This window comes from Rhineura floridana, chromosome 9 (assembly GCF_030035675.1).
Source record: "Rhineura floridana isolate rRhiFlo1 chromosome 9, rRhiFlo1.hap2, whole genome shotgun sequence".
Classification (NCBI taxonomy): Eukaryota; Metazoa; Chordata; class Lepidosauria; order Squamata; family Rhineuridae; genus Rhineura; species Rhineura floridana.
This window is the reverse complement of record NC_084488.1, coordinates 113,747,072-113,759,860: the sequence shown is the minus strand read 5'-3', so window position 1 is coordinate 113,759,860 and position 12,789 is coordinate 113,747,072. Positions and strand designations below refer to the sequence as shown.

The 12,789-nt window shown below is 45.7% G+C and overlaps 1 protein-coding gene across 1 annotated transcript in view; it reads left to right on the top strand.

Moving 5' to 3' along the window:
- The first annotated feature begins 2,164 nt into the window (after nt 1–2,164).
- The window catches only part of LOC133363835 (N-acylethanolamine-hydrolyzing acid amidase-like), a 29,496-nt gene continuing 18,871 nt past the window's right edge, over nt 2,165–12,789 (top strand). The window contains exons 1-5 of the mRNA XM_061583382.1: nt 2,165–2,481; nt 4,476–4,640; nt 7,262–7,388; nt 10,549–10,639; nt 11,669–11,745. Coding sequence (XP_061439366.1) covers nt 2,219–2,481; nt 4,476–4,640; nt 7,262–7,388; nt 10,549–10,639; nt 11,669–11,745 — 723 coding nt within the window. The 5' untranslated portion in view covers nt 2,165–2,218. The remainder of the gene's footprint in view (nt 2,482–4,475; nt 4,641–7,261; nt 7,389–10,548; nt 10,640–11,668; nt 11,746–12,789) is intronic.

Here is a 12,789-nt window from a genome sequence, read left to right as displayed (position 1 = left end):
AGCATCTGGTGAGGCAAAGTTTCCCTACACCTGCAGTAAGGGTTCTCAACATGGAAACACCACTATCCTGTCCACTGGTCATGGTCTGACACACACATGCAGATGGAGTCCTTCTGGCCATCTCCAGGTACTACCTTGAGAAGGGCTCTGAGAAACCTGGTGCTTCACAAGTGCATTCTTGCGATGATGTTGGTGAACATTAGGGCAGTGTTTGGAGGTGCAATCATGAAGAAAGAAGGAACTTTTGCTTTTTGGTTTCATGGCTTTGTCATCCTGTCAACCTATACTGGCCTTACCATTAGGGCTGAAAGCCCACAAGTAAGCTACCTGGGAGGAAGCCTTTCTCCAGCAGCTTATTGAAAGAGGTTTTCACTGCAGTCTTTGTGTGATTCTGCTGCTCTGCAACTATAACAGAATGAAGAAACCATCTGATGATGCACGGGGGGGGGAGAGACAAGGGAAACTGAAGCTGTAATTTTGTGGGGGTAGCTGAGAAATGAAGGAAACTCAAGACTGTAAGTGAGCAGCTGCAATGTATCTAGAGTCATCCTGCTCTAAGTGAAAGGCAGGAAGTTGATGGGGACAGGAAGGTGGAGTGAGAACAGATGTCTAAAGCAGTTTCTTCTTAATAACATACCTCCCAAATGACAAACCTGGCCAGTTTTGTTAATACTTTGCTACAGAACAGGACTTGATGCTGGTATGACAGCCAGAGCTGGCCCAAGGTGGTTTACTGCCTGAGGCAAAAGACGTCACCCCTCCCATTCCACTTATAGAAGACAGCTGGTCTGGCAGTTTAATCTTTCTTCAGTACTGGCAACAGGATAGTGTCCTCTGCTGCACCTGATGCAGCAGGCTAGTTATGGGGGTGCAGGTTATCTTATGCTCACACAACTCTGTCCTCTAACATAGAATTAACAGGTACAACTGTGTGTGTGTGTTGCCTCCACTCCCTATTTGCCACCTGAGGTGGTGACAGCAAGCCCTGGTGGGATTGGCTACAGAGTTCATGCCTAGGGTTGCCAGGTTCAAGGATCAGTCTCAGGCCCTGAACCTGGCAACCCTATTCATGCCATACCCCAGCAAATCCCTGCCCAAAGCAGGGCTTGCTGTCAGTGCTAATCAGTGCTTACTGTAAGTGTGGTTGATTGTGCCTAATAACTAGGCTAATGAAAATATGCCAAAAGAGTGTGCAAGCTTTTGTGTTCTCTAGGACTCTCTTCATCAGGAAGGTGGTGAGCAAAACAAGGGGGCGAGAGAAAAAACTTGGCTGATGGTAATGCCTGGAGGCTGAATCTGGAAAAGGTTTTAAGGCAGAGTATTGAAATAAGGCGCTTTTAGATGATTTGCAGGTATTTTGCAAGGCCTGCTGGGAAGAAGAAACATAACAAAGGCTGACACCCACTCCATCCCAGTCTCTTGAAAACAAAACAATTGTTACCCCGTTTATGTCTTTCCCCATGAAGAATTAATGGAGAATTCAAAAGGCTTGTACAGTGTATTGTGATACTTTAATTGGCCTAACAAAGGAATTTATTTATTTAAAACATTTATAAACTGCTTAATACTTTATACTTGTAAAACATCTCTAAGTGGTGTAGAACAAAATGGAAATGGACTGCTTTCAAGTCGATCCCAACTTATGGCGACCCTATGAACAGGGATTTCATGGTAAGCTGTATTCAGAGGGGGCTTACCGTTGCCTCCCTCTGAGGCTAGTCCTCCCCAGCTGGCTAGGGCCTGCTCAGCTTGCCACAGCTGCACAAGCCAGCCCCTTCCTTGTCCGCAACTGCCAGTTGGGGTGCAACTGGGCTCCTTGGGACTATGCTGTTTGCCATGGCTGTACAGGTGGCAGGGCACGTAACCCCTAAGCCACTCCCTGTGGGGGTGATCTTTAGCTGGCCCTTGACACCCAGGAGACACGAGTGGGGATTTGAACTCACAGACTCTGGACTCCCAGCCAGGCTCTCCTCCCTCCACTCTGCGCCACGGACATTATTATTATTATTATTATTATTATTATGCATACATAATACAAATTAACAAATAAATATTAATACAATTGCCTTGCACTTCTCCACACAACATCCCTCAACTTCCTGGCTCTCACCCAGGACTCCTTTTCTCCGCCCCCTGCTTCCCTCCCCTCTTCCTCCTCCCTTCCGATCTGTGCCAGGCTTCTGGAGTCGCCTCGGCCAGGGCTGTGGGTTGCTCGCTTATGGGGCGGTGGTTAAGGCTGCGGGGCGCCGCCTGGGGCTCCTTGGCTTTCTCGCTGCTGCGGCTGCTCCTGCTGCTGCGGCTGCCGGGCGGTGGGGCTGCTCCTGCTGCTGCAGCCCCCCAGCCTGCAGCCGCACTCGGGTCGGCAGCGGCGCCCTTGCTTTGCAATGTCAGCTTGGACAGCCCGCCCGAGCTCCGCTGGCTGCCGGCCCTGCGCCACTTTGACCCGGCCTTCCTGCGAGCCGCGTACGCCCGGATCATCCAGTGAGTGCGACGTCCTGAGGCTGCTGCTGTTGGGGTGTTTCTTCTCCCCTCACGCGGAGAAGGAGTTGGTGGCTGTGGCTGCTGCTGCTTGAGGCGTAGCACCTCTGCCGCATCTTCCCTTTTTCGCTGGTTAATAATTTCTGAGAGAAAATAAGATTTGGAGAGGTGCCTGAATTCAGCCCTTTATTTGTGCCGGCGCTCCGCTGGGGTTGCCAACGGACCAGGCAACAAGCTGTCCTAGACTGCTCTTGTGCCCTTAACATCTAAATTCTGCAGAAGCCAGCAAACAGGGTTGTAGTCATCCAGGGTCTCAGGGTGCATCTTGGACCCTTTTTAGGGAGCAGGGCCTCTATGTTGCCAGTGTCCTATGAGCCAATCAGCATGAAAGGGGAGCATGTTAGCCACTGAGAAGAGTCTTCTAAATGCTTCCTTGTCATTTCAGTAGCTAACATTCCCCCCCCCCCTTACATGGTTACTGGCTCCTAGGGACATCTTTGTTGCGGGAGAAGGCATTAACAAGGATCCCATTCTCAACCCAGCAGCAAAAAAGGGTGTGTGAAGGGACCCCCCTGCACTTCTGAATTTGCCACTACATCACTGCTCACAAATGAAGCTTTTCGTATGTATTGCTACTTAAAGAATACTGGGCATGCCCGGGATTGAGCCTGGGACTTTCTGCTTATTGAGCATGTTCTCTCGATTTTCAGAGCTGCAGGCCAGTGATGTAGGGAGAGCATTCCGCATGGGCTTATTACTCCATTGCATGATCGTAGTCTGAATTTTAGCGCTAAAAGAAGTCTCTGCGGCAGATGAGTCCTGGCTCAGAATGAGCCCTGAACGGTATCCTTCTGCATCAGTAGATTGGGATCTGCTGGTGTACTGTGGCCCCATCTGCACTACACATTTAAAGCAGTCTCATATCACTTTAAACAATCCTGGCTTCCCCCAAAGAAAACTGAGAATTGTAGTTTGTGAAGGGTGCTGAGAGTCCTTAGGAGGCCCCTGTAGCCCTCACACAGCGGCAATTCCCAGAGCTTTCTGGGAAGACGGATTGATGCTTAAACCACTCTGGAAATAGTAGCTCTGTGAGGGGCACAGGGATCTCCTAACAACACTCAGCGCCCTTAGCAAACTATAGTTCCCTGGATTCTTGGGGGGGGGGAAAGCCATGACTGCTAAAGCGGTGTGCTACTGCTTTAAATGTAGAGTGCAGATGAGGCCTGGCTCTGACTCTGACTGTGGAGCTACCACGGCTAATAGTCATTGAGAGACTTACTGTTTGTGAATGTGAGTCTTTATTAAATGAAATCTAAGGTAGTGCCTCTGTAAGTGAATTAGGCATTGTGTGTTCTTCCTTTAGAATATCAGAACCATCAATTTTATTTGGTGGATGGCGGTTCAGTTTCTAATATTGTAAAGGAGGATTGTTTAACAATACTAACAACTAAAAGGGTGTGGGAGAGGGTGAGGACTGTGAGTTCTGTTCTGGTGCCGTGAACAAATTCCTAGGCTGGGCATATTAGTTGATTTTTTATTACATCCATATCCCAGCATTCCTCCAAGGGGCTCAGGGTGACATACACAGTTCTCCCCTTCCTCATGTTATCCTTGTAATAACCTTGTGAGGCAGGTTAGGCTGAGAGATGGTGGCTAGCCCAATGACACCCAGTGAGCTTCACGGCCAAGTGGGGATTTGGACCCTAGCCTCCCGGGTCCTACTCTAACCACTATAACCACTACACCACACTGGCTCTCTCAGAAGCACCCTATTTCATAATTCTAAGCATTTTTCCATCGTCTTGAGCTGCTGTTTTTCACTTGGGTTCCAGCTGGTGGGGCTCTGGGGTTCTGCTAAAAAAACGAAGCAGATCTTGTTGCTTGCAACCTTGAAGTCTGACTGGCATTGGTCTGTGTTCAGAGAATGTATTCTTTTACCAAGCTGCAGCCCAGAAGTCAATAACCCACGTTTATTGCTTTATCGTCTTGTTTTCCAGTGAAGCGGTTCCCAAGTGGGTTCATGCTATTATTCATCCGCTAGCTGAAGAAATTGAATCCTTTTTCCCTCAGCCATTTGCAGGCGAGGTTCGAGGTCTCTACAAAGCCCTGGGGCTGAACGTTGGGGATGGATTGCTCCTCAACTTGGCCTACGAATGCTCTGCGTAAGTCTTCTTGGTGTTGGTGAGGAAAAGTCCATTGGTATAAGGAAATTTTTTTTTAAATTACTTATTTATTCATAAAGACAAAACAAACTTCTGCATCCCGTGAACCTCATTACTTTGTTGGAAAAGTGGATTTTTGCCATCTGTGTAAACTTAAAAATACACTTATTTTTATTTAAAATAAACTCTTTACAAGCACGTCAGCACAAGAAAAAATATTAAGGCACGGTATCTTCATTGTATGTAAAAGAAGATCACAACGCAGAGGAATGAAATAGCTGCATTAAAAGATCAATACCTAAAATACCTAAAAAGTTTAAAAGACATGGGCATATGAAAAGGGCTTTACCAGGTGCCAAAAAGAAGAGATAGATGGCATGAGGCAACCCTCCCTGGGGAAAGAGTTCCAAAGCGTTATTTCTGGTCATCACCTGCCTTACTTCAGAAAGTTTGCTTGCTTAGTGTGCCCCATGTGAGACATGGGGAAGAAATGAGCCTGCCTTGTGGTTTTTGCTACTGCTATTGCTTTTATTTAGCTGACCTATTACTCTGTGCATAATTATTGGTTAGTTATTCATTAGTTCAAAGTTGGAGTGTTTGACTGGAGTGGGACAGAGTTACATGGTGGGTGTAAAGAGATGGTTGAGTGGTTGTGTTTGTGGGGATTGTGCGTTCTGATTACTTTTTTTGTACTGTGAATGTATAGATTTGTGTAGGTGGATCATTTTGGGGATTGTATTGTGTGTTTTTGTAATATTTATTAAATTTTTATGACACCTCAAAATGCAACATTACAATATATTTTGATCTGGATATTATTTGTTTTTGTGGTTCTTGGTGTTTTTACTTTTGTATTTATTAGATTTTCTTTTACCTGCCCTTCACCCCGAAGTCCAAGGGCGGGTTAAAATAATAAAATAACCCTCCTTCATGATGCTATAATATGTAAGGGGCAGAGGCAGGGCATTAAATGCTCTCTCCCCCTCTCCGTATTTCTGTTTGTCTTTTCCAACTAACACTCAACATTCCATGGCTACAGAGTTTTCATTAGCCTTCCTCTCACCCTAGGTTTTGAATGAGAATGTTTTTTGTACTTCTGCAAACTTTCAGGTTCTAACAAGGATGTGGACATCTCCCTTGTTTTTCAGTATCCCTGTTTTGGCACCATTTCTGTCAGCAGGCACCGTCTGAGTTTGCTATCTGTAGCCAAAGAACTGGCTAGCTAAGCCAAATCAGTATGTGAAACTGAGCCTTCCCCTTTTCTTAGTTTGCCCTTTTCCTTGTTAACCGTGCTTCCCTCAGGCTCTTCTTCCTCATTCAGCTGTCTACTCTGCACCCTTCTTTCAGCTACCCTACCCCGGCCTGCAGTCTTCTCCTTCTTGGTGATGGTAAGGCTTTCATCCCAGACAAAGTGTCAACTTTCCTTTCTCTCTGCAGAATTGCAGTGCAAACATTCTGGCAGCTTTCTGTCTCTGGACATTGGAATTTTTACTAACATTTTCTGTTGTTACACCAAGATACCACTTCGTTATGATGATTTCATTTGAACTCATGCTATTCTGATGGCTCAGAGCAGGTCTCAAAATAAGAAAACAACCCAAAATTATACCTTACTGTAAGTATAAAACATCTAAATTCAATATACACTGAAAAAGGTGATTTTAAGCTCCTGAAGTGTTTAAAAACAAGGATTGCCTTGCTGCATCAGACAAGCTCCCTCTTAGTTCAGCATATCCAGTGATGTGCAATGGCCATCGCCTATAGTTTTGTACCCAGAATTTTGTTGCGTGGAGAGATGCTTTCTCTCTCATCGTGACAATTCAGTGTAGCCATCGTGGCTAATAGCTTTTGGCAGACCTGTCTTCCCTATGAGAATCTTGCAATGCAAAACCAACATTGACACTTACCCACTCCAAAGTTAAAGTAATAGCTTCTTTGTGATGAGATTGCTCCTGATTTTCCCTCCCTCACCTCTTACCTAGTGGATACCGTTCCATCAGGCTACCTGATCTATTTCTATCCTGGCTGGTTATAAGAACTATAACCGGTACCTGAGCTTGCTTTTTTCTTCCTCCTTTCCCACTCCTTTTTCCTTGTGTGTTATGTCTTTTCGAATGTAAGCCTGCAGGCAAGGACTGTCTTAACTACTGATCTTTCTAAGCCACTGGCAGACTTTTGGCTAAACAGCAGGGTGAAAATGCTGAGACGAACTGATGCAACAGTACTAACAAAGTAATTCTGTGCATGTCTGCTCAGAAATAAGTCCCACTGTGTTCAACGAGCTTACTTCCAGGTAATGGCGTATAAGATTTCAGTCTAAATAATTTGCATTTTCCCCATTTATCTGAATGGTAAAACAGAGTTCCCCATTTGTTTCAATGGAGGGAGATCTCTGTGCACACATCCTTTGGCCTGTGTATTAAGCTGCTCCCTCCACTGAAGTGAATGGGAAATTCTACGCATCTCTGTCTTAGAATGAAATGCCATTGGGGCAATTTGTGTTCCAAGACAGGGAAAGCCATCTACTTGCTCAGCAACACTTGTTGTCTGGAGGAAATAATCAGGAAAGATGTGTCCTTTTCCACCCACCCACCCACAGTCTCTTTTTTCTTGTCTCATAGTTTCTGCACCAGTATTATTGCGCAGGATGATGATGGAAATATATACCATGGCCGGAATATGGATTATCTTTTTGGAGATATTTTACGGAAGATTACCATTGATGTGGACTTCTTAAAGAATGGGCAGGTACAAAGAGTGCGTGGCAGTGATTAAGAATTACTAAGGCCGCATCTGCACTGTGGATTTCAAGCGGTATCATACCACTTTCATCAGTCATGGCTTCCCACAAAGAATCCTAGGAAGTCTGGTTTGCTAAGGGTGCTGAGAGTTGTTAGGAGGCCGCTGTTCCCCTCACAGAGCTACAATTCCCAGAGGGGTTTAACAGTAAATCTGCCTTCCCAGGAAACACTAGGAATTGTAGCTGTATGTGGGCAATGGGGTCTCCTAACAACTCTCAGCACCCTTCACAAACTACACTTCCCACAATTCTTTGGGGAAGCCATGACTGATGAAAGTGGTATGATACTGCTTGAAATGCACAGTGCAGATGGGGCCTGAGAGAAGCGTAGGAATTTTTATGCATTTTGCCAGCTCCATCTAGTGGACAGCTGGGTTTTTTAGAAACTATTCAGGATTATGTGACTGTGTTCATCATAGTTTATAGGTTATGGGGGGGGGGATTTAGGCACCTGACTGCCTAGAAAAGAGGTGGGGAACCTCCAGGTGTCATTGGATTCCATTTCCCATCAGCCCCAGCTAGCATGGCCAATGGTCAGGGATGATGGGAGTTGTAGTCCAGCAACATCTGGAACATAGGAAGTTGTTTTATGCAGAGTCAGACCATTGGGTCTTTCCTGCTCAGTGTTGTCTACACTGACTGGCAGCAGCTCTCTGGGATTTCAGGCAGGGAGTCTCTCCCAACCTCACCTGGGAATGCTGGGGATTGAACCTGGGACCTTCTGCACACAAAGCAGATGCTCTGCCACTGAACTATGGCCTTTTCTCAATGTAATGTGCCATGCAATCCTAGTGCAGTCGTCATCAGCCTCCTCTGACCCAGGATCCATCTTCAGTCCACATGTGCATTTGCCATATATTTGTGTGATGGTAGTGCTGCTTTTGTGACCTACCTTACATCAGGCTGCAACAAATAGCACATCCCAACTGACCAGCTGACGACCAGGGCCTTCACTGAAGACCAGTATTCTTAAACTCATCTGAAATTGCTAGTATCTTAACAAAATATGCAACATCACAAAATCTGTTTTCATACCAGATGATTGAAAAGTAGTTTTGAATGTGTAGCTTGGCTCTAAGTACTTGTCATGCATGTGCTGATTTAATATTCTCAGATTTTCTCACTGCATTTCAATAGAAACACAGTTAATTTTAGACTGCAGTGCTACACACCTTTTCCAGAGAGTAAGGGCCCATCCAAACTCACCCGGATAATCCACATTTTCCCTATTCGCTTTATGCTTGGATAGTCCCCACTGTCAGCTCTTCACTGAGACAGCAGTGTCAGTGGGGGTGCAGGCAGGGCTGGAGATTCCTTGGTAATTGCCAGGCCGTAAGTCCTCAGCCAGCAGCTTGGCTATAAATCTGCCAGGCTAGCAAGGAGGAAGCAAGATAAGGGCAGAGGCCGTTCAAAGCTTACGTGCCAAGCCAGAAATCCAGAAGAGATGTCAGTGAAGGTCTGGGTCTAGTTTGCCGAGAGATCAGTCCAAGTCAAGGTTCAGGGGATAGGAAGACACACAGTAGTCACACCTGATGTTGTAGTCAGCAACAAGCTGAAGCCAAGGTTTGACTTTTAAGGAGCAGGTTTGTCAGCAGGTGTGAGCCATCAGTGTTTTGGCCTTAAGTGGACAGGCCTGCCCCTCTTCTGCCTGACCTTCTGTTGTCTACGTTCTGCAGGTGAGGGGGGAGTCTCCTGTTCACTCTCTGCGTCTGGCTGAAGGGCTTCAGCTGTGTCTGGGGTGCTCTGCAGCTGAGGGGGAGAAGGAGCTGGGTTCTCAGGAGTTTCCTCCGTTTCTCCTTCTGGGTCTGCTGCTTCTGGGTCTGCTGCTGTTACTCCCGAGTCATCCTCATCTGATGAGTCCTCTGACGGGGCCATGACACCCACTTCAGCTGTTTGTTCGCTTTTTCAATGTAAAAAAATCAGCTGTTTTTCCGCCCACACATTAAACACATTATTTTTGGTTTTTCCCAAAGCCCCACCTTTCACTCCGCCCCTGTGAGGCAATTGGTCCACAAAATACGATGTGTGCTCTCCCCCCCTTGCACCCAAGCACACTAACAAGCAGGCGCTTGGACGCAAGAGCAGGAAATTTGAATTTGCTGTTGGTTGTAGTTGGGGCAGACTGGCGCTTAGCAAGCCTATGCCCATGCTGCCCACCCTGGCAGGGCTGAGGACAGAGTGGGCCACCAACAGGTTGCCCTGGACTGCTGGGGGATGCAGATGCCTCTCACATCATCCAACACCACAATTCCTACCCACTGAGCCTCCAGCAAAGCCCAAGGCATCCCCATGGAAGCTTCTGCCATCGTGCATGCCTCGTGTCTTCCTTGCGGCTCGCCACTCCGGAGCAGGGCCGGGCAGGAGGGGCATCTCCAGGTGCCCCTGACCGTCCAGGGGGTTGTGGGCAGTGCAAGGGATCAGCGCTTGCCAGGCGAATCCCCCCGAAGCTCCTGGGCTCATTCACTGCAGGGTTCAGCCCCAGAGCATTGTGCAGCTCGCCTGCAGGAATGCTGCCCCCGAGCGAAGCAAACAGCCCCCCCTGGTGGGTGGCTGCTCTGGGCTCGGGCAGGTAATGCAGGCAAACAGCCCCATGCCATTCTCTGGCGGCCGGTGTGTCAGACACTGTTTGCCAAGCACGCAGCTGTGTCAATCTGCACAGACAAAGGCCGGCTCCTCTGTCAACAATCCTCCTTGGGAGGATTTAATGCTGAATAGACACATATAGAATGCACTGCACAATTGTTAGAATTGGTCCCGTTAAGGGATATGGAAAGGACTGAACCTGGGGCCTTCAAATGAGATAAACACCATGAACATTGCTTTGAATTTCTCAGAGGAAGAGCTGGATACAGGTCTGACCAATTGATAAATATAAGTTTGTTCCTCAATATTTTTGCATTAGTAAATGAGATATAGTGGATTGTAAACTTTTTTCTTCCCTAAATCCTCAGCCAAGCATTTTAAGTAGTCATTTCTCCCTTTACATTTAAGTAAAAGCCTGTATTTTCATTAAGTTAAATTACTTAACAAATCTTTGGCCTGATTGTATTTTGGAATGCACTTTGCATTAAAAGTAGTTATTGGTCAACTGCATTCTCTAACCTTTAGGTAAAGTTCAAAGGTACTACATTTTTCGGTTACGTAGGTTTATGGACAGGACAAAGTCCACACAAGTTTACAGTTTCTGGAAATGAGCGAGGTAAGCAAAATTCATTCATTTATTCTTCCTGAACAGGGTAGGGTGTAATCTGCATCACAAATTCTATACTCGGAATTAGTTACAAAAATGTGTGCAATTTGCAACATTGCTGTTCTGGAAAAATTAACCCAGAAATTAGTTAGCCTGGAGTCAAAGTTAACGAGAATGCTTTTATGCCACATGGTTCAATTTTATTGATTATACAAACTAACCAGAACATGGGAGATCTCCACCACAAGATCATACGAGGCAGATTTGCTCTGTCAATTGACGTGTATTGGAAGTTTCAAAAGAGAAAAACGTAGTTAAAACCACAAAATTGCAGTAAAAATGCAGTAACAACAGTGATAAATATCAGCAGGGCCACACTTGGAAAACACTATGCTTCATGATCCAAATGTCAGCTTTCGTTCAAAAGTTTTAACTGTGGGGGCAGACCTGATATCACCTGAAGCACCACCTGGTGGTGCCACCACCAAGAATGCCCTGATAGGTTCTCTGGTGGTAACTCACCCCCACTAGCAATTTCAAGGCTTGCAGAAAGTAAAATGGACAGCATGTTCTGTTTCAGTCTGAACGCTATGGCATAATTGTACTGTATATGTGTAATGTATATAGTATGATGTGATGCAAAGTTTCTATGTGCCTGTTCCAACTTGTGGTGGGAGGGGCAGCAGCACTTTCCTAATGTCCTGTTACCTACATCATTGTGGCGTTCTGGGAGGGGCAAGGCCAGCAAAACATGCACCAGATTGCCTCCCCCAGTGCGTTTGCACTGCGCCAACCTTGGCACTGCCTCACTTCTGTCCCTCCCAGTATGCTACAGTGACGCAGGTGTGAGGAGGCCAGGTGCTGCCACCCTGCCGACGGTCTGTTCTGTGATTTTATTTCACTTTCTTTTAAAAATGCTGTTGTTCATTCTGGCCTTTTAGGATGGGAGTGATTAAGCACTGAAATAACTGAGGGAGATTGCCCGTGTTTGTGATGGCTGATTCTTATGGAGTGTTTCCCCCTCCTTCACTTTTATAGCTAACGGTTTTTGGTGGGAGAATGTCGTCGCTGCTTTCCTGAATCGAAATTCTCTGGTCAGTTGGCTGGTCAGGACTGTAAGTAGGCACAATTTTGTCTTTTTTTAGACTCATTGCTGAAAATCCAAATTGTGAATTAGTCTTTGTTTTTCTTCTGAAAATTACGCTGATAAATTATTATGTAAAGCAATTCTAGAGGTGGTGTAGGTACAGAAATGTTATACTTCATTCATTTATTTAACGTAGAACGAAAGAGGCCCCAGCCATACACATCTTACAATTTAAAGTGGTGGGGGAGGATATTTTAAAGCAAATGGAAGGAGATGGAGCCAATAGGAATGAGGAAAATATGCATTTAATGCAGTACTTTATTTTTTAAGAAATTTTGAATGCTGCCTGTGACAGATCGCATTGCTTTGGATTTTTCCTAGAGCAACAATAACTAATGTGTTGCCCTCCAGATGTAATTGGACTACAACTTCTGTCATCCCCCACCATTGACCACTGGGTAGAACTGATGGGAATTGGAGACAGACAAAATCTAGAGGCCACCACGTTGGCTACCCCTGCCTTAGAGTATGCCTGTGCATTTAGACAACAGTAGTCTAAAATAGCTAGGATGACATGTGTAGCTTCCCAAAAACAGCCGCCCATCCAATGGGGGGAAAGTCTCTGTCTGAGGACTTTGACATGCAGAATTTATTATATTCTGTTGGTATAAATCTCTCAAGCCAAAGCTGAGATATATTCATTTTTACTAGCAAAATATACTCCCAAGTATAGAAGAGAAGCTACTGGTTAGACAAAAGGTACATCATATAAAATAGCATGCCAATAATTGAATATTGAGGCATAGAAGAGCAATTGAAGAGTCACTAGACAATAATACTCAAGTGGGGCAATGAGGTTCTTAGTAAGAATGCCAGCTGGCTATTTCAAGAGTTAGCTTTTCTATACAGTGTATTTGTTTGTTGTTATGTGCCTTCAAGTCGATTACGACTTATGGCGACCCTATGAATCAGTGACCTCCAAGAGCATCTGCCATGAACCACCCTGTTCAGATCTTGTAAGTTCAGGTCTGTGGCTTCCTTGATGGAATCAATCCATCTCTTGTTTGGCCTT